The sequence below is a fragment of the Pteronotus mesoamericanus genome, unplaced genomic scaffold (assembly GCF_021234165.1).
Source record: "Pteronotus mesoamericanus isolate MK-2021 breed Mesoamerican mustached bat unplaced genomic scaffold, CSHL_Meso_final contig_246, whole genome shotgun sequence".
Classification (NCBI taxonomy): Eukaryota; Metazoa; Chordata; class Mammalia; order Chiroptera; family Mormoopidae; genus Pteronotus; species Pteronotus mesoamericanus.
The window spans coordinates 8,173,271-8,195,830 of NW_026555104.1; the positions used below are offsets into that span (position 1 = coordinate 8,173,271).

At 38.8% G+C, this 22,560-nt stretch overlaps 1 protein-coding gene across 1 annotated transcript in view; it reads left to right on the forward strand.

Annotated features, from left to right (window-relative positions):
• Positions 1–22,560, forward strand: part of MYO1D (myosin ID) — a 303,106-nt gene that overhangs the window by 143,451 nt on the left and 137,095 nt on the right. The window contains exon 17 of the mRNA XM_054573135.1: positions 19,901–20,124. Coding sequence (XP_054429110.1) covers positions 19,901–20,124 — 224 coding nt within the window. The remainder of the gene's footprint in view (positions 1–19,900; positions 20,125–22,560) is intronic.

Consider the following 22,560-nt stretch of genomic DNA (forward strand, 5'->3'; position numbering starts at 1 on the left):
ATGAAAGAAAGGGGGAAATAGTGTCTTTATTCTTTGCTAGCTAAAATACACCTTTCAGCTGAGCTCCCCTGCTAAGCTTGGTAAAACAGTTTGCATTGGTTTCTCCCTCACCACTTTTTTTTTTTAACTTGAGTTGTTCCAGTTCCAAGACACGTCTCTCTTGAGACCTGTCACTCATAACCCAGCAGCTGTTGTCTCCATGACAACACTTTCTGGCCCCTGTAGGGGGTGGTAGCGAAAAAAAGGAAGGCAAAGAAACCTATGGCTACATTTTCATTGCACTTTTCATTTTTAATTACTGGAAGCTCAAGAGAATATTCTTTATAAGGAATTAATTAGTGAAGGGGAAGTGATTTGAAGAATAGATGTTTGCATTAAATTAGAGACTTCTGAACAATTCAGTGAGGATTGCTATCTCAGACTCAAATGAAAGATCTTACAGGAGGGTATACAACCCAAAGCTGAAGATGTGCGTAGCCAAGTCCAACAAAATACCTTCAAATCTCTGCTGAGCAATTAATTTGTCTTCCTCAGCAAAAATTATTGTTTAAAAATAAAAAGAGCTTTCTGGATTCAGGGAATATTTCATTACCAACCTTATTAAATAATGACATCCATGTAACTCATTAAGTTTCCCATTTGCTGTAGCTGCCAGATAGCTCCGGGCCCAGAGCGGTGCTCAGATCCAGGAAGCACCCCTGTTTGGGGTTTCAGGGGTGACTGCCTCCCTTCCCACTCTGGCCCTGCTCCCGTGGCCTGGCTGTTCTTCTGTCCTGCTTGCGGGGCTGCGTTGTCCTCGTAACTTCTATGTAAATTCCCTCTGATCTTTTGAGAAATTATTAGGTAATAAATATTAAAGGCAGTGATTGAAATAGTTTATTGTAATGACCATTCACTATAGTGGCAACACTAACACTTAATGTAAAATATCACTCAAAAGAGATAATCTTTAAAACTGACTTTTTAAAAAAGTTTTGCTAACATATGTGACTTTGCTACATATTTCATTAAGCTAAAACACTTGTGGATGACAGAATATATCATGTTTACCAAATTAGGTCTCTAATAAAATATATGTGGTGTAGGTATAAGGGCTAAAGTACTAGGGTTTATTTTATTCTTTTTCTTACTATAGTAAATGTATATAACTACTACCAAGAAATTTAAATATATTAAGAAATTGCTCATATTATTTGCCATGGCAAATTTAAACACATCCTGCTTGGATTATCAAGTTTTGCTAGGCCAAAAAAAGCTTATGAAATATTTAACATATTCTGAGAAACATATCAGTATTACATATAGATAGTGAATGTTCAGTTTCTCTAAATGGGCACACATCTAATGGCTTTGAACCCTATTCTTTTATTTCAACAAGTATGGAATATAAATAACTTTAATATACAAAAGGCCCTTCCAAAGAAATTAAGTAATACTTCACTAGAAAACTGAGTAAAAATATGAACTAACAGTCCACAAAAGAAAAATGGCTAACAACCATATTTTTACCTATCAAATACTCAGAGTTCTGTTTTGTCTTTTGAATTACAGTGTTTCTGAGGATATACATGCCACTGGCATAAAAGGAAATTGGTGAGACTTTGTGGAGAGTAGTTCAGCAGTCTATTTGCAAGAAATTTAAAAGTTGGATTTGCCTCTAATCTAGCAATTATACTTCTACAAATTTATATATAGGAAATTCATAATAATTTATGTTAAAATTAAGTTGTACGAGTTTTTTTTCAACATTTCTCATGAAAGAGGAAAATAATGGAGAAAATATTAATAAATTAGTTATTTAAATTATGGTACATGCATACAATAGAAAACTAAGCAACCATTAACAATGACAGTATAAAATAATTTAATATATCAAAACTGTTCATGATAAATGTTCAGTGAGATATGTATGCTACAAATAGGATGTTTAGTATGTTTTTTTAAGCACATTGTTAATTCTTAGAAACATACATGCGCATGCAGGTATATACACAAACCCATTATATGTACTGAGGAGGAGCCATTGAGTTCCTGGGGGACCAGTGAGTTTTGGGGAACTTTATTCATAATTAAAGAAAATCTAGGACTATTTTTATTAATTGTTTTTGTCTATTTAATATTGCCAAACATTACTATCTATTCAAATTTAGGTCTACAGGGAGAGTCTGCATTTTTAAGAAAATTTAATTTCAAAATAAGATGTTTACTAGTGAGCTGTCCTAAATTGGCTTTATTGTATTTGTATGGATTCAAACACTCAAAGAAACAAAGAGGCTCAGGGAAAATATGTTGGTGACTAATGATTTGGGAGAACTAAAAATATAATCAAACATATATAATTTAAATACAGGTTTACAAAGTACTTTATTTACAAGTGTATTATTCCTTTATGGATTATAGCATATAGCTATAATCACATTATCTCCATCTAAAATTTTTTGGTAACAGTTTCTACTATAAAGGCCGTACATGTTCACTGTGAAATACAAAAAAATAAAATAACATCACCCATCACCTCACCACCAAAAGGTAACTACTGTTAATATTTTGGAATGTACCATTGCATCCAGTCTTTGTACTACTCTCTGTTACACTCACACTCTCTAAAACTGAAGTCATGCTGAATGCACTGTGAAGGGGTGTCTGGTATGAAAGCCAGCAGAACCTGGTAAACTGCCCAAACCACTTCTCTGTGATCTCCCAGATTCCCTCCTGGACCTCCACCTGCACCTCACAATCTTGGTTTTAATGATATTTCTCTGTTCAAAAACTCTTTGAGCACCCACAACATCAGGCCAGACTCTGGCTCCAACCAACCACATCTTCCATTGTATCACTGTACAGTTGCATTGTGCTTTTCACCACACTCCCAGACACACCTTTCTTTTCCTCCCTCGTGCTTTTCCATGCACTGCTTGCCTTGCCTTTGGTGTTCTTCAGATTGGCCATACCAGTGTAAATGAAGTTGTCTACTTCCACACCAGAGCCTGTCATTGTACATGGCTCTCTGAGTCAGTTACTGCAGTGGGATGCAGGAGCTGGCAGCAGGCAGTTTTGGGCTTGTGTAAGGTTGTAGGTCACCACCTCTTATATCTGTTTAAAAAAAACAACAACTATAGGTTTGGATATGGGCACATCTATCGCAATCAAGTATGAGGTATGTTATGAGTAATGTGTTACTCATAATAAGTTATTGAAGATAATGAGTTATTTTATAAGTAGGAGCTACTTCAAGGTTATTTCTATAAAATGTATACTTGCTTCCTTGAGTGGGCGAGAGAGACACATCTCAGGGACTCTACAGAGCCTCGGGGAGTGTTGCACAGGTGCGTGTCCTTCACAGAGTACACCGTGGGAGGATTCAGGGCAGAGGGCCTCTCAGCTGGATGATTTATACGAACTGGATTATAAATTGTGGAGGGAGGCAGTGCGTTTATACTTGTTTATATTCTGCCCAGGGCCCCCAGACTAATACCCTGGACACAGAACACTGGGTGACATTTTGTCAATAGTATAATCATATTATCATGACTCAATACTAGGTGCTTTGAGATTTATGAAGATCACATTATGTTATATATGAAAGCAAAGATATTTATGAATACTTAAGAGCTATGCATATGCATTTAAATGAGGTACTTTCATGACACCAAACAAATGGAGTAATTAGTAGACCCAAGAGTTATCCATCTAGGAAAGACATCTTAAAGTTTTAACACTGCTGCCAGAGTTGAAGAATCTAACTTCTCTATAATTTCCAGACTCTATTACTGCCTAGCCAACATAGTTCTTGGCTTCAGTCAACCATGTGTACTTGGATTTGAATCTCAGCTCTGACGCTTATGGGCTGACACCTTTGGGCTCTCTGTGCTTCAGTTTCCTCATCTATAAAAGAGAAATAAAACAGTACCTACCTTATAGTATGGTTGTAGTAAATGAGTTAACATAGTCAACATACTTTGAACAGTGACTAGCACATGGTAATACTAACATTTGGGTTGGGTTTGTACCAGTTAACTATGACCACAATTATGCCACAGACCACCTGTATTAGTTCCTGATGGCTGCTGTAAAAAATGGTCTCAAACTTGGTGCCTTAAAACACCAGACATTTCTTCTCTCACAGTTCTGGTTATTCTGTATAGGCCAGAAGTCGGATCAGATTCTCTGGGCCAAAATCAAGGTGCCAGCACAGTGATATACTCGCTTCAGTAGTTACAGAGGGAAATCCATTTCTTTCTCCCCCAGCTTCTGGAAGCTGCTAGAATTCCATGGCTTGTGGCTGCAATCACAGCCTCCATGGTCACAATGCCTTCTCTTCTATCTTCAAATCTCCCACATATTCCAGGATAATCTCCCCATCTCAAGATCCTTAACCTAATCATATCTGTGAAATCTTTTTTTGCCATATGAGGTGACACTTAATAGGTCCAGGGGTTAAGAGGTAGTTACCTTTCGGGGGCCATTATTTAGCCTAACTTTACTACCCTAAAACTTTATGGATGTAACAGTTTATTTCTTCCTCATGCATCTGGGGTTTGGTCATTCTTGGCTAATCCCATCCGGGCCATGGTTGAATATAGGTTGGCTTCACATGTTGTTTATTGTTCTGATGTCAGTGGACCCCTGGGCATGTTCTTCTCATGATACTAACAAGAGCCTAAGAGGACAAGGCTGACCACACAAGCACGTTCCAAGCTGCTAAGGCCACATGCTTTTATAACCTATTGACCAGAGTAGATCCCATGAATGGAGCGACCTGTGTAGGTCAAGAGGGAAGGGGTGAATATTTTCTGTAATGCTGTGACCCGGCCAAGGGTTCTCTGAGATGACAACTTAAAGCAGAGTGAGCAATATATGTACTTATATGGTGGAGAAAGAAATCCAGAATTTAAAGCAGTTATTTAGTAATAAGATGGTTTTCTATAGTTGTTCTCCAATGATTAAGTCAAGGGACTATGTCTGTCATGGTCTTAGTCTGGTCAAATAAATACATTCCCGAAAGTGATGATCCCAGGCAACTTGTTCCATGGCTTTTATTTAGGGAATGAACCTCTACAGACATGGAAATTCTGAGGCTCTTTGGGGCTACCTAGCTCCTTTTGCCATAATGTAGTGGCTAGTGGATTCCATGAAGATATGAAAAGGAAACAAAGGGGTTTTCTGCCCCTTTGGAAAAACAGAGTATCTGCTGTATAGCCTCTCAAGAGGAGAAGTGAACTGGAGCAGACCCATCAGCTGCTGAGTTCAGGCAAAAGGTACATTAATTAATGTATCTTATCATGTTATCTTTAGCCTATGAGTTTGAATCACTAGCTCATCAAAGTAATCTCACCAAGAGTTGGTTTCTCATACATTAATCAGAATACGATTTTTGTTCATTTGAGAACCAATATACAATATTTGTATATTTGAATTTAATAGAATTTCCCAGTCTAGTGTTTTTCTTCATTATTCTCATTCCAGTAATAGAGGAATTACATGATTTTCACAGGCCCGCTGGAAAAAGCAATAATACACAGTAGAGTGTATGCACTCTTTCTTAGTCTCACTGACTTCGAGAGAATAAGGATGTACTATGTCATGTTTCCCTTGATCACTAGATAAGATGCAGTGACACTGAGGTGTCGCCGTTTCTCAAAAGAAAAAAAGAAAAAAAGACAAAGGGGTATTTTTTTTTTTTTCATGAAAAACCCTGTAACTGGAATGAACAGGAAAGTAAGAACTTGATATAGGATACCCACATTTTTATAACTATGCCAGGACCAGCTTATTTAAGATGAAGATTTTACATTTTTAGTAAAATTATTTTAATGTAAACGGAACATTCACTAAAAACCAGACATTTTCATGCGTCATGTTACTCATTGGCAAATTGGCAACATTTTTTTCAAGGCAACGCTTATTCATGCTAGACTGCTCTCGAATTATCAAAATCGGTTTTGAAATTCCATTAAGATTTGAGCTGTGTGGCGGCTGCCATGTATTTCTACTTGAACATTTCATGATTTTCTTGGCTCATCTTCACAGTTGTGTAACAGGATGAGCTGTCTATTTCTTTTAAGTGCGCTCTTAAAAACCGTAAGATTATTGAGTCCTTCTTGGATATAAAACAGACCAAGGAGCCTTTTTTTTTTTACAGATAAGTCTTCTAAACTTTTAATAAAGGTATTTAGTTTATTTAAGCCAGTAAGTATCCAGTTTTTAAAATGTGGGTTTTTTAAACATCTTATTTATTTATTTTAGAGGGAAAAGGAGGGAGAGAAATCAATGTGTAATAGAAATATCAGTTGGCTTCCTCCTGCATGCCCCCATCTGGGGACCTGGCCTGCAACCCAGGCACGTGCCCTGACTGAGAATCAAACCAGTGACCTTTCAGTCTGCAGGCTAGTGCTCAGTCCCCAGAGCCACATCAGCCAGGGCTAAAAATGTGTTTATTGCTAGGAACACTTTGGAAATACAGTGATGAATATAATAAAAATAGTTTCTGTCCTCGTGGAGCATACATTCTAGTTTAAGACAAAAATAAGTCAACAAACAATTGCAAAGTGTGTAACAGTTATGAAGGAAAAGAGGAGCTGATTGGGGCAGTCTTTCAGAGGATAAAGGAGATGTATTTTAGATAGACTGGTCAGGGAGGACTCCTCTGAGGAGGTGGCGTTAAGCTGAGACCTAAAACGAAGTCTCTGACTCCAGGGCAACCTCAAGAAGAGAAGATTCGCAGAGGGAAACACATACATAAAGAGGCTGCAACAAGAAAGGGCTTGCACACTTCAGAGGCATTTTAAGCCATATCACTATGGTGTCTGCGCTTCTGTCGCTAGCGCACATCCAGTTCTTCAAGGTTTGTGCAGCAGGGATTATGTCTGTGCAAGTATTCAGGTGGAATCCGGGTTTTGGTTTTCTAGAAGGACACCTAGAGGGCAGCTTGCTACAGAAGAGTTCCATGAAGTATACATCACAAGCCAGCTGAAATGAATGAAAAGGTCCAAAAAGAAGGGTCGATTTTGATGATCCAAAAATATTTTCAAGCTTCACATACAGAAAGAACTGTTTAGCCCTGGCTGGTTTGGCTCAGTGGATTGAGTGCAGGCCTGCAAACTGGAAGGTCAGTGGTTTGATTCCTGGTCAGGGCACATGCCCGGGTTGCAGGCCAGGTCCCCAGTTGGGGGTGTATGAGAGGCAACTAGTCAATGTTCTCTTGCACATTGATGTTTCTCTTCTTCTCCCTCCCTTTCCTTCTCTCTAAGGATAAATAAAATCTTTTTAAAAAAATAAGAGAAAAAACTATTTAGGCAATCTAATGCTGGTGTTCCTTTGAAAAGCAGTCTGATTTATTTTCTGCGTTCAAGATATGCTTGCTCTGACTTTGCATAAAACTCTTGATTTATTATGACTGGTATATTAAAACCTATAGTATACACCCTTCTTATTATAGCTTATGCCTTTTGCAATCGAGTAATTGTGTGTGTGTGTGTGTGTGTTCCGTGATTATTTCCCAGTGGTTTTCTGCACCACTGTCTCAGAGGGGATATGCTCATAAAGGTTTCCAATATTAACTACCCTTAATGCCTTGACCAGGAATGAACTAACTTAGATTCAGTCCACTCATGTGAGTTTGAGCCAAATACAACATTTCTTTTGTCTTACTCATTGACACTATCTGATAAGTCATTTGTGGTTCAAAAAATTCAGTTTTTAATGATCCTTTCACACATCTTTAAATATGGATAATCTACTGAAATAAACACAAATCTCCTGCCATTCATGAAGTAATTGTAAAATAAAGGCTTTCTCCTACTCATGATTGAGGGGTCCTCCTCCATACCCCTACCAGAGAGCTTACATTTTAACAAAAAAAAAATTCATTTTCCAGGCGCATACTTGATTTTAAAGTAGAGAAGCCCTTTTTTTTTTTTTTTTAAAGATTTTATTTATTTATTTTTAGAGAAGGTAAGGGAGGGAGAAAGAGAGGGAGCAAAACATCAAGGTATGGTTGCCTCTTGCATGCCCCCTACTGGGGACCTGGCCCACAACCAAGGCATGTGCCCTGAGTGGGAATGGAACCAGTGATCCTTTGGTTCACAGGCCAGCGCTCAATCCACTGAGCCACACCAGCCAGGATGAAGCCCTTTCTAAGAACAGCAGCAGCAAAAGAATTTGTAAGGGTGAAGATTGATAGGTATCCCTGCATAAACATTGAATACTTCTGTTTCTCAAAAAATACCATTATATCTCAGTGTTTTAAGTTGCCAAAAATAAAGGAAGAAATAAAGAAAGAAAATGCAATTCAAACTGGCATAGAATGCAGGAGGGGTTTTTTCCCTAAAAGCAGGAAGGCCGTTTAGTCCTTCTTTTGGATCATCTCCAATCTAAGTGTGGCTCCCCCTTGTGGTTGCACAGTGGCTTGCTAACAAATTTCAGCAGCCGCAGGTTTTCCTCCTTGTTCGAGGAGTCACTTCCAGAAGTCCTTGTACATTCTCTCAGCAAAGTGAGAACATTTTCTTCCTCAGAAACACCTCTCAAAACTCTTCTCATGTTTTATTGACCTGAACCAAATAATCATGGCCAGGAGATGGTAAAAGGCAAAATGCTAAGAAATCTTTGTGAATGTAATAAAAGGTTAGCTTATTTCATGTATGAAAAGCCCTTACAAATCATTGTGTAAAATTATGAATATGTAAAGTAAAGAAAGAAAGATAAAATTCACAAAAGAAGATACTCAAAGAGCTAGTGAATTGTTAAAAGTTAGATAACAAAAATCAAAGCAGTTTAATCATAGCAGCAGTATATTATCCTGTCAGTTGATTAGTGTGTACTTTAATTAATGTGGCAGTTGAAAACATAAATGGGTCATAACAGTGATTCTGTTTCTAGAACTTTGCCATAAATCATATGTGTGCGGGAATTTATGTACAATGATAATACTAGAAAATAGAAAACACTACAAGTATCTCACAGGAGGGTGTCGGTTAACTGAATTAGATGTATCCGTCTGAGTGCTGTGAGACCGTTCAGAATTACAGTATGAGAGAATATCTGATCACCTGGGACAGGGTACCTGATACATCAAATAGAAAGCATTGGAGTGTACTTTATGGTTATTACATGATCTCAGTTTTGTTTAAAATACACTGGACTACATAAATTCTTTAAACAACTTCTGTATAGCAATATACATAGTATCGAAAGATCATTGACATACTGGAAAACATATTTAAAGCACTAATGACAAAAGGGTGGGTGGTTTTCTTAATTTATAAAGAGCTCATACAAATCAATAAAAAAAGCAGTCCAAAGGAAATGGATTTTTAAAAGTTTACAAAAAAAGAATTACAAATGACCGATAAATTTATTTTCAAAATACATTCTAGGGAAGTCAGTTGAAAAATTAATCATATTCCTGTTGATTCCATTAAATCTGTTCTGGCTTGATTGGTATATGATGAAGAAGCCTCAATTTTTAAATATAGTTATAAAATATGTCTTGGGGAGGAAATAGATTAGATAGTAGGATATTTTAGGTTTACAAGTACAAGGTTATGATTCTGGTAAAATTAGTAATAAAGACGGTTATATGTGTGCATATGTAAGACCTAAACATCACTGAGCAAATCCAGCATTTTATTGTACCTAGATTTTTCTGTAAATAGCAACATTTCTTTCTATATCACCACAACAGTATTCTAGTATAAGCTACTTACTACTCTGATCACATGTATCACCTATTATTATGATAAACCATACACCCAAACAATGCACGTGTATTTTTTTCTTTTTGTAATTGAACTATGACCAGTAATGGTCTTCATAGTTATTTAATCATATTCTGTTCAGTTGGTCCTATGAAAACTGTTAAAAAAGTATCTTTTCCTTATTTAATAAGTAAACATTTTCTTATCCTGCCACTTCTCCATCATTTACAATCTAAGACAAGAAAATGAAAAGAGGAAGCATCTTTGATGTTTACCCTAAGAAATCCAAGGGACCTCTTCCAGAATTATTCTCTTCCCCCAAGATTTAGGAAACATCTTCACCCAGTGTCACCGTCATAGTGAGCAATGAGGACTGATGACATGTGGGGTTGCCGGGGTATGGTGAGGAACACTGGTATAAGCAGCCTGCCAACACCATCTTCCCTTGCCTTCAACCAGAGCCAGGCTGCCAGCAAGCACTGTGCCTTAATTGCATTCCTCTGTAGAAGCAAGGTCCCTAGTCTAAAAATGATTGTTTCCCAAAGCCAAGCATTTGCCAGCGCAATATATTAATGTATGACTTAAAGAAACTTATGTCATATGTATTCACTGCTTTCTCTATGGTGAGTAAAAGAAACGTAACAGCACTATATAAATAATATGTCAAGATTAAATGCTTTTAAAATACCTGTTTTTACTCTATGTCGAGTGTCTAGCACAAGGCCAGGCACATAATAGTGAAATAATGTTTTCTCTCCCTTCCTTTTGAGGTAATAACAGTAGTCAGAAAAAAATCGAAGACAGTGGTTGTTGTCAGTTCCTCGTGTACTTCTCGGATCAAAAAAAAACCTTTAAAACTTTTTTTAATTTTTGCTCATTATCAGCAGGTGCACGGATAGAATATACTTTTGAGTACTCTGATAAATCATCTAGTGTACATCCTTGCTTCAGTGGTGACAAAGGCCATAAGCCTGCAAAGTTTGACTGCCTGCCTCCCCCAGTAGTCCCTCGGGGAATGCTATCCTCGCCCTCCAGGACAGGACTCCCTCCACTCCAGCCCCGCTCAGTGCCAGCCAGGGAGCTGTCCGCTCAGCAGTGCTGGACTTCCTTTAAACAGCCTGGCTGTGCGGGGCGCTCAAGCGTCCCTACGCGGAGGTTTCCGGCGTTGTGGCGATTGACCATATCTTACTTTTTAAGGCATTAGTTGTAGTTGTTTCTCAGTTGTTTCATAGACGTTTTGGGCTTTCCTAGGACAGCATAGGTATTTCCTGTTTTCCTTCATATTCCCTAGAGAAACTGCATGTACAAGTAGGAATTTGGGGAATTCTTGTAGAATTAACAAACATTCAAAATAATGCCTACGCCAAAGTGGCATATTTTGGGAAGGCATATCTTGACTCCCTTCAACATGAATAATTAATGTGTACAAAGGATTCTACAGTCAAATATGTTTTTTAAAATTCTGTTGAACAAAGTTAAAACCAGTTTATTTACATAGAACTTCTCAGAACTTTTAATATGCTAACGTGCATCATGAATCTCTGAAAAGGAATCACAGTACACAGCTTTCCCAAACTTACTGAAAATGGAACCCCTTTTTCAGGGAGCATTTCAAAGGCCCTATGTTCCAGAATTCACTTTAGAACTCTATAGAAATTAATGTTAGGATGCACCTCTGGCTGGCCTTCTCAAACATCAGTTACTATCTGAGTTTTTTGAGTGATCTAAGGAAATATTCAAAATTGAGATTAGTTTTAATCATCTGAAGCAAAAGTATACTGGGTTAATTTTAAGGAGTCCTACATGTTTTACATGCTAAGCATAAAGGAAGGAAAGTCAGCACATTTGTTATGCAGGGAAAAAACCCCGCTGTCCCCTGACCAGATGGTGAAGCACCTCGACATTAGGTGGAGGTGGGTCTGGGGGTTGACAAGGTGGTATGTGCCTTCAGACAAATTGGAAACCTCCCCACATCCCGCATGCTTCATCGGATCTGCTCAAATGCCCAAACACTTGACCAGAACCCTGTGGTTCTGTGTCAAAAGGCAGTTTTGAGAAAGCCTTAACCTGAGAGATTTCAATGATGAATTACCAATTGTGTGTCTCCTTTTCTAAGAAAACAAACCAAACAAAAGAAAACCACCACTTTAGTACAGCTCCACAGAGTACTTGCTTTGGAATAAGGCTGAATCCTGAAAGGCCCATCAGCCTGACCTAACCTGTTGGCTGGGGAAATTTTATTTTCATTTGTCTTTAAAACAATTGTAATTTGGGTATTGATAAACTTGATGTTGAGCTTGTCTTCCGACAGTAATTGACCAAGAAGTCCAATTGCTTTTTGTAGTTACAATCACAGGAGGTTGTCAGATAAGGCCACATCGTGGTAAAGTAATGATTAACAGGCAACAATTATATGCACTAAAGAATTGCTAGGATCTGGACAGGCCATATATAAAAATGTGTGAGTCCTAAATGAAGGTTCACAAGTCAACTAACATGGCAAGTTAGTCTACAAGACCAAGATAAAGCAGCTCAGGGTTGGTCATTTCTAAATTACACCCCACCAGGCATATGTTCCCTCACACATGCATAGTGAAGTCCCCCAGCACAGCTTATAAGGATCAGGCTTGCATGTGCTTTTGGGGAGCGGGGACCTGTATCTTTATTTTATTTTAAAGTTTGTTTATTGACTAAAGACTTGGTTATTTCATTACTCCTTAATTTTCCCCTAGGTCATCTCAAAATGCTATTAATTTATGTGTCAAACTAAGGAATTTTATGTCAAGAATTATGCTAAGAACCTACAAATTATATCCACTAGGTCTTACTTTCTTCTTAGTACATATTAAACTGCTATTCTTGTAATATATATATATATATATATATACATATATATATACACACATATATATACACATATATATACACATATATATACATATATATATATGCACCAGCAAAAAAATAGTACCTCAGGTCTTTATTCATTTTGTCCCTCGCAGTGATATTTAAGCTGAAGAGTAACTCAGGCAGGTTTTTCTGTTTTTGAGTCTTCCTTTAAAATAACTCCTAGAAGGGACCAAGCCTTCATTAATCAATCATGAAATATCCCACATATGATGCAGTTGTCATATTCTAACTTGATGGGGTATGTGGATACCAGATATAGGTTTTGTGTATTTTACAATTTTCTCAGAGTTCAGCCTAGTACGTAAATAAATTTTCTTATACCACAACTTTTTCACAACCATAAACTGTGAAAACTGTCAGAATAACTATATGGGGAGCTTAACTTTAGAAATAAAGGAAAGATGTTTGTCCTAAAAGTTGTCCCTAGGCATTAAGGGTCTGGGAAACTGAAATTTTGAAGGCTTCTGGTTGTAGAAATCAAAAAAATATCCAAGTCAGAGCATCAGTGAGCTTTTTGAGAACAGGTCAGAACAGGCCTAACACTAATAATGACTAGAAAACAAAAACAAAAACAAAACATGGAGAACTAGAAAAAAAAGGAAAGCTGGTCTGTGTTTATTTCCAAGACTAAACTGAAGATATGTAATTGACCTACTTCTTAATAGGGTATAACCTAGAATCCAGATCTTTTTCAAAAGTATAACTTGTACTTTAATGGCTGACAGATGTTGCTTTGACATGCCTGACCACTGAGGAAGTATGCACCAGAGGAAAACATGGCAGAATTAAAATGGCATAATCAAACCTCTGGTTAAACATGACAGATTGTGTTTATTTCCACTCCCTCTCAAAACCTGAAAATGAGCAGTAAGGGATAAATATTGGAGAAACCCACAAGGACAAATAGAACTATGGTGGAAACAACAGCAGACAAGAGGCATCTACATAATTTTGGAAATGAGTGGACATGTGGTTACTTCCCCAAACAGATAGAGAAAGCTGAAATCTAAGTGCCTACAGAGAAGGCAGACAGGCAAGCCCGTTCACCCAAGCACAAGACTCTAGAAAGATTCAGGAGTGGGAGAGACCAGGTACCTCTGCAGGTAGGGGGGTGTGGGGCCACTTACCTTGGCAGGTAGGGGTGAGGAGTAGAGCTGAAGGAGCAGGTTGAGTGAAAATCTATAATAAGACCAATGAGATGCCCAGGTCTCCTCCTAGGCCTCACAAATCCCAGTGACTACCTCGGTCTCGTTCTGACATAAGAATTTTACTCTGAAGAAGTTGAGCCAGAGAAGCTCTGGGCTTGGGAACACCAGGCACAGTGGAGAGGACAGGTCAGGTACCATGTTGGAATCAAGGAAATTAAGTGAAAGTCAAGATACTATAGGCTCCTCCCATCTGCCTTCACTCAGAATTCGGGCAGCAAAATTTAAAAAACACTTTAATTAAGATATGGACATTCTGGGATCCCCCACAGATGGTTGTCCCCACCTAATCACCCCATCGCAAAGTTCACTATTCATAAAGCAGATACACAGAGCTTCCAAGTGGTGTTTTGCTCTTCCATGCATGGATGGCCAAGGATCCCCAGACATCTGAGGAAGACCTCTCACTCACAAGGCCAGGATCAAGACAAATAGAAGAAGAGGGGATTCAGAGGTAACGGATACAGTGCCAGGAGCAGTGTATAAAGTAAAATCACCCTTTCGGAGAGGAAGGATGAGGTGTTGCTTTTGCAAAATAAGAGCAAAGTGTTTTTATAAGGAATATGTGGCAAACAGGCATGAGCTCTTTAAAACAGAAAGCATAACAGCTAAGAGTAAAGATTCACTATCAGGCTTGGGAGATGGAGTTGAAAGCATTCATTTATTCAACAAATACTATTGATTGGTTACTCTGTCCTTGGCATTGTTCTAAGCAGTGGAGACTTATCAGTGAGCAAAATTGATGAAGAACCCTAGCCTTGTAGAGCTTAAATTCCAGGGAGGGAGGAGTGCAAACAATAGAAAATAGGCCAATTACACAATATGTTGGAAGGTGTTACATGCTGGAAGCAAGAAAAAAAATAGAGCATGATAAGGAGAATGGAGAGGACCGGGAGCTGAGAGTAGAGACAAGGTGAAGTTTTAAGTACGATGGTCAGGGCCAGTCTCATTGGGAAGGTGACAACCAAGCAAAGACTCAGAGAGGGGAAAGCGTTTGCCAGGTGATATCTGGGGGAAGATCATTCCAGAAAGAAAACTAGCACAAAGCCCTGAGACAAGAGGGTGCCCAGACTGTACAGGGTGTACCAGGGGCCCATGTGGCTGGAGTGAAGGGAGAGAACGGAGAGGTGAAGGACACAGTGGTACCAGGTTGCATGGGCCTTGGAGGCTGGGGAGGGACTTTGACCTTCACTCTGAGGGAAATGGAGAGCCATGGCAGAGCTTTAAGCAGAGAAGTGACATTATCCAACTTGGGTCTTAAAAGGATCACTTTGGCTGCTCTGTTGAGAATTGACTGTGGGGGGTCAAAGTATTGAAGAGAAGAGCTGGATCCAAACCTCAATAACAATGATGCATGTGTTGTTGCCATTACGTTCTCTCTTTAGACCTCAGTTGTTCCTGCGGAGTCAGCCTGTTTGCCTCTTATTGTATTTTCTCCCTAAGAAATGACTTGCTTGCCCTCTCCTTTGTCTCTCTCCTGTCTACCTTACATCTTCTGTTTGACTTCCCCTCCCAGGTCCCATTGCACCTCTTTCAGCTTTCAGCTTCTACTCCCTTACATATCCTAAAGCATATAATGTCTGGTTGGTTCCACTTTCAGTGTGAATGGGGTGTAACAAAGGCCTCTTTGACTCCCTTGTTTTTTGCTGAATCTCCCTAGGCAAATGCAAACAAACATTAAGCATTGGCTTATTAACTATAATCTGCTTTGTGATGCTCCATCATCAGGCCAAAGCCCTGCAGAGGTAAACTTTGTATGACTCCTGGAAAACCCAACAGTTTCAGCTGCTTTAAACAAGAGGGAAATGGAAAGATCGTCTTCTACCTTAAATTCCAACCTGCAGACCCTTGATGGAAAAATCAACAACAACCTTCCCACATACAGTGACACAATTTTTTATGAGAGCATATCTGTTCATACCAAAAAGATTAGATTACAAGGAAAAATACATGAATTATTTTTTGCATAAAATCATTCTCCTCTGTAGTTATCCAGTGCTATTTTTTTTCTGATGTTAAAAAAAATAAGGCCTAAGGGACTTCAGGTAAAGTTGACAATAAAACTGCAGGTTTACAAAATCCTTTCCCCCAAATTTGCTGAAATTAACAAAAATGTAAAAATAACAGAACATGTCATCAATCCTGCAACCAAAAAGAGATCTCAGCTTCATACCATAAACTTTGAGAGGTATCATCCAGAAAAAGAAAAACTGGGCCAACTTGAAAGAAGGTGCTAAAAAAAAAAATCACAATGTTCTTCAAAGAGAAGACTGGAAGTAGAGAAGTACAGGAGGGAATTCTGAAAAGTCTCGCTGCTTTTCAAGGTTCTTACTTTAAGTGTAAAAATAACCCAGAGGGAAAGCTTGGAATAACCCATACTTCACTGGGGGCCCTTTCTTCCATCAAGACAATGTCTTCCCAGAGACAAGAAGAGTCCAGAAGTTTACCTTCTTTCCTGCCTCTGGTACATCAGTATGTGGGCAAGGAACATGGGAAGCATCTGCTAGGAATAATTATTAAAGCCAAACCAAGGAAAAGTTCCACGAGACATGGAAAACAGAATACCTGTATCCAACCTGTCAAAAGTCTATGGTACAGCCCAGGCAGTGAAGCAAACCTCTGATGCATTTATTTTATTGGTATTAAGGAAGGAACTTAGTGACCCAAACCTACCCAAGGCCCCAGCTGTGCCTCCTCCACTCTGCTTGAGCAACTGAAAGACTGGATGAGGCATATCGGTCATTAACCTCCAGTCCACATGATCAGTGGAAGAATAAAAATATACTTAGTTATACCCAATCAAACACTACTTGGGATAAGTGGAATCCTGAGAAGAAATGGCTTACCCTCATTAAGAGTTTCCAAGTCACACTAACATGTGACTAAGACAAAAAAATCTGCACATAACCAAAAAGAAAAAAAAGGAGCACAGGCTCCTAAAGACAAAGATTTCAGGTAGTCATAACCACCAATGCATATTGAGTTCCAACTACCCACCAGGCACTATTGCAAGTGTTTCATGTGTATCAACTCTGTTAATCCTCACAACACTCCAAAATAAACATGATTATCAACCCCATGGTTACAGACAGGGAAACTAACGCACAGAGGGGTTAAGAAGTTTGCTCACTTTTACCCAGCTGGTAAAGGTGGGGCCAGGACTAGAACGTAGGCGGTCTGAGTCCAGAGCCAGTTTTCATCTACTCTACTCTGACACCCCAAGAAACAGATAATGCTCCAAGCAACTACTCTGTGCTCACAAATTAAAGAGAAGTTTACTGGCCATGCACCTTTCTGGGAAGCTGTTGGATGGAGGAAAACTAAGAAAAAGAAAAACAAAAGCTCAACATGAAAGAGTTGTTTTAAAAGTCTCAGGTAGGCACAGAGCAGTGGGCCTGAAGAGCGTAAGGACACAAGGAACATCAAAGAAAGAGATTCAGTAGATGTGCTTGACAATTGGAAAAATTATTGCTGATCATTTGATGGGTCTGTTACAGCATTTGCCAAAGATTAACAGTAGATGAATAGAAAATAAAGCAGACTTTTAAAATGAGACAGCTGTTAACTATAAGTAAAAGCAAATTTACTTGACAAAGTAATGAAAGGGTAGTCATATTATACTCCTTGGCACACCGGTGAATCAAATAAATATATAATATGAAATATAGTATATATACTACATAAATTATTTCTAAAATATATAGCATAGTTAATATAACATGTAATAATGTAAACACTGTCAACTTTAAAATTTTAAATGCAATTATTATTAGGATGATAAAGGAGAGGTTAGAGTGATGGCGAGAGAGAGCTAAGTCACCAATTCTGTAATTTGGATAGAGTCAAAAGGGTTAACCAAGAAATAAAAGCATGTGTATTATTGGTAAATACCAGAAGAAGCAGTTAAAACAGTTTGTGTGGAATGGGACTAGACTGGGAGGCAGGGAGTCAAGGAGAGGAGCTGCTACCTTTTTATCGCATTTTTGTACTATTTGATTTTCAACTTGACAAAACCTAAATAAACCAAGAACACAGATGAAATTTTAAAGGTGGTCAAAAAATAAAAACACCCTACACCTTAAAATGCACTTATAAAATGTTTTTTTCCAAATTACTAAAGAATCTAACCAAAAACATTTTAATAAAAAGCTCTGCAAAACACTTGTTGAAAATTAAAGATTGGTTTCCTATATAGATGTAGCTCCAGGGAGTCTTAATTTCCCTCTTCTTAAGGGAAAAAAAAAGGCAACAAACAGCATGAAACTTTAAAAATGTGTTTTCTTTGAGAAACTGAATCACAGACTTCCACCCTGTAATTGTATTCTTTTGGTTTTTTCAAGATGCTAAAGACGGGACCTTTATTTTAGCACTTGGGTGGAGGCGTAACAAAGCCATCTGCAGGATGGATTTGGCTGCAAAGAAGAGAGCCATTTTGACTAAAAAGGATTTCTGTATGGATGCCACCTGCAGTGATGAGTTAGTTTTCATTGCCCCATTGTCTATATGTTCTGTTTATATGTGAACTCTAGGTTCCCGTCACAGATTGCTTCCATGTTGTGTTTCCTTTCCATATCATGGTTTTTCTTGACCTGCTAATTCCTCATTTCGGTCCTGACCCCTTCACATGTCGTGTGCAAACAAATCTACCTTTATTGCACAGCAGGCTAAAAAAGGAGAACATGGCAAATACACGGTGCCAATTTAGGAGTGTGCCTGAAGACGCCTAAGATGACTGAATAAAAGAGGCATTGCATGAGTTTTTCTGAAAGAAACTGTGGGCACAGTTGGAGATTTAATAAGAAATAAAAGAAACCTGACGAGTCTAGAGAACCCATATGGTAGACTTTAAACTAGAGGTTGCAAATCTTGGTCCTAAGAGGACAGAGACAGGGAGGGAAGTAAAACCATCAGTCTGGGAATTGGAATGGTCATTTAAGAAGCAGCAGTGAATAACAGGAACATGATGGTGGTGTGTACAAGGAGTTTATTATCAAAGAAAGCAGAGTAGTGTGGGGCATTGGAGACTATAGCAGCAAAGAGAAGAAAGGGCCCTAACTGGTTAGCTCACTTGGTTAGAGCATCGTCCCGCTACGCCAAGGTTGCTGCTTCAATCCCCATCAGGGGACATGCAAGAGTCAACGAAGGAATGCGTAAGTGAGTGGAAAAACAAATTCGTATCTTTCTCTCTTTCCTCCGCCTTTCTCTCCATCTCACTCCCTCCCTCCCTCTCTCTCTTTCTCTCAAATCAATCAATAAATTTAAAAGAAGGAAGGAAGGAAGGAGGGAAGGGAAGAAGAAAGGAAAAAAGGTTTATGCTGGAAATAGTATGGAAGAAAGAGGTTGGTGGTGGAGAACATATATAGGGGAAGAGCCAGTGATGAAGATTATACCAGATTTCTTTTTACTTGGGAGACTGAGAAATATAGGAACCTGGACAGAGGATCCTGAAAAATACTTAAGTATCTCCAGCTTCCCTATGCTTGGATAAAGCTGGCATTGAGACATTTATATACTGTCTGATTGATTTCTGAGCACCAAAAAGATTTTAACGAAGGTTCATATGGTATTATCTGTTTTACCTTTTCCCAAGGAGTACATCTAAATTCTTGGGAGTTTTCATAGCACCTGGGAGAGGGGCTGCCCAGGCAGTGTATAAATCTGTCTGTAAATCCAATGTGACATTACGCTAGTTGCCAATGTATGTAATCTATGTAAAACTAGGTTTCGTAAGAGAACTACAGATGTTGATGGGTTTTGGTTCTGACTCAGCTTGTTTCAACACTCTTAAAATATTTATCCAAGGATATTTGTAGTTTGGCTTTCTTCTTTTCATGAGTGTAAAATTAAAACAGGACTGTGCTTCAAATTCAGCCCACGCTCCAGTGTAGACAAGTCAACCACAATGATGGACCTGACTCCCAGCGCCATCTGTTGGTGGCAGGTAGAATTGACATGCCTTGGCTCGGGCTGATTTTCGTGGCACATGCAAGTTCCCCAGTTGAATTTATAAGTAGAGGAGCCTCTGATTTCACAATTATCTGCTGCTTGGACAGCCAGCAATGTTTTCTTTTTCTTTCCGCTCTTTTGCAGGTGTGGCGGGGCACCCTGGCCCGCATGCGGTACAAGAGGACCAAGGCAGCCTTGACAATTATCAGATCCTACCGGCACTACAAAGTGAAGTCATACATCCGTGAGGTGGCCAGACGCTTCCATGGCGCCAAGACCATGAAAGACTATGGGAAGCACGTGAAGTGGCCGACCCCTCCTAAAGTTCTTCGCCGTTTTGAGGAGCTCCTACAAGCGGTCTTTAACAGGTAAGAATTGTTAGTATGTGCTGCATCCATCTCTGGCAGCACACGTAATATGCAATATAAAATCACAATTCTTAGACCATGATACTGGCTCAGTTATTTGCTGTTGGAACATTTTCTTTTACCTTATGTCTTCGGTTTTGTAGATGTAGCTTTCAAAGGGTATCTCTTTCCCTCGGAAAGTAATGGAACTGCCCATTTATTTTTCCTGAAGCAAGAGAGCAGTATACCACCACCCCTGCATCAAGCCATACTTTAGATGTTGTGGGTGTGCAAACTCTACTTTCTTCTTGTAGCAAAAACTGTTAAAATCACTGCACATAACTCAAACTAAAATTTCTGCTCACCCCTTCAGAACATGGCTCTCTATCCTATGCCTTAAATTCACGAGGAATTTATCATTCATGCCACTGCCCAACTGACACCCCCAGAAAGTCCTGTCTAATGGGGCTGGGAGTAGGGCCCAAGCAGAGGTCCTTTTAAAAGTCTCATAGGTGATACTAAAATGCAAGGGAGAAAATAATTGTTTTAGAGCCTGACATTTTTTAAAATAAGCCCTGGCTGGTGTGGCTCACTGGATTGAGCACCTGCCTGCGAACCAAAGGGCCACCAGTTCAATTCCCAGTCAGGGCACATGACTGGGTTGCAGGCCAGGTCCTCAGTAGGGGAGCATAAGAGGCAACTACACATTGATGTTTCTCTCCCTCCCTTTCTCCCTCCGTTTCTCTAACATTAAATTAATAAATTAATAATAAGCAAGTAAGCACCCATGTAAAATTTGGTATCTTTCCATCAGAGCTTCATTTTTTTTGTAAACTGCCCTGAATCTGAGTATGTAGTTATTTGTAGTTCCTATTTCCTCATTTTTTAGCTTGTTTGTTGCCATATGCACCAGATATATTTAGCTGTGTCTTAGATGCAGCTATTTAGTCACATAAACTAAGCTAATGGTCCTCGAGTGTGCCATTTGGTGTCATGGTGTCCCACATAGAGCACTGAAGTCATTGAGACACTGAATGTAAATTGGTAAAGTAGATATTGGAAGATAAAGAAAAGTGCGTGGGAAGAAAACACTTTAATATTGAATATCTCATTTGCTTTTTTTGACAAAAGAAATGATTGTGTATGAAAAGAAAAATTCAAACAGTACAAAATTATCAAAAGCAAAAACACCTCAATTCTCAGGTATAATACTGTAAATGTTAGTTCTAAGTTGGCAGCCTTTTTAATGCACAGATAAAATTTTTTTCATGAATTGTATTCTCTGCAACCTGCATTTTTGACATAATCTAAAAAGTAAGTGATACATGAATACATCCTCATTTTTTAAGCAGAATAATGTAAAAGTATATATATAGGATATAAAGTTGAAACCGTTCACACCTCCACTTGTCTCTCCCCATTTTCTTTCTTTCCCCTGAAATAATCTCATTAACAATTAGTTTCTACCCTTCCAAATCTTTGTCCTTCATTTACAAACACACACACGTAACAGACAGCGTGACACAGTGGCGAGGAGCATAAGCCCTGGAGCCTGGGCCCTTATTTGAGCTCTGCCGCTGACTAGATGTGTAACCTTGGGGAAATTAGCTAACCTCTCTGCGCCTCAGTTTCCTTACCTGTAAAAGGGCTATAATAATAGTGCCTGCTCATAGAATTGTTGAAAGGATTATGAGTAAATATGTATAGAAAGCATTTCAGATAGTGCCTGACACATAATAAGAACTTGGGAAATATTGGCTCTTACTATAAGAGTGTGTGTGTGTACAGAGTCACATATTGGCTTTTTCCCGCTCTTTTGGTATACAGGCAAGATTATATATATATGGTTATATGACTTGATTTAAAAATCACTCTTGCAGTTCTGGCCAGTGTGGCTCGGTTGGCTGGAGCATCATCCAATACACTGAAAGGCTACAGGTTCCACCCCCGGTAGGGGCATGTCCAGGAGGTGGCCGATCACTGCTTCTCCCTCTCCTTTTCATTTGTTTCTCCCTTCCTCTCTCTCTAAAAAGCAATGAAAAAATGTCCTTGGGTGAGAATAAAGAAATAAATAAATCTGTGTTGAAGACCTGTCCATGACAATAAATAAAGATCTATGTAATATTTTTAATGGATGCAAAGAATTACTGATTTTGATTATGTTGCGCTGTGGCCTGTATGGTTTTCCTTAGATTTTTGAGGTTTTATGTATGGCCAAGAATTGATTAACTTTCATAAAATTTAATTTATTCAGGAGACATATACTCCATCCCTGCTGTGCCACAGGCACTGACCTAGGTTCCAGGGGTATGGTGACAGTCAAGACGCAAAAGACAGTTCCAGCCGTCTCGGGGCTTATAGTCAGTGAGCATCTTGAAAATAATGTGTCTGCTCAGTTTGTCGATCACAAACACATGCACGTACACCCACTCAGAATGAGCCTAGCTAGTTGTGTTG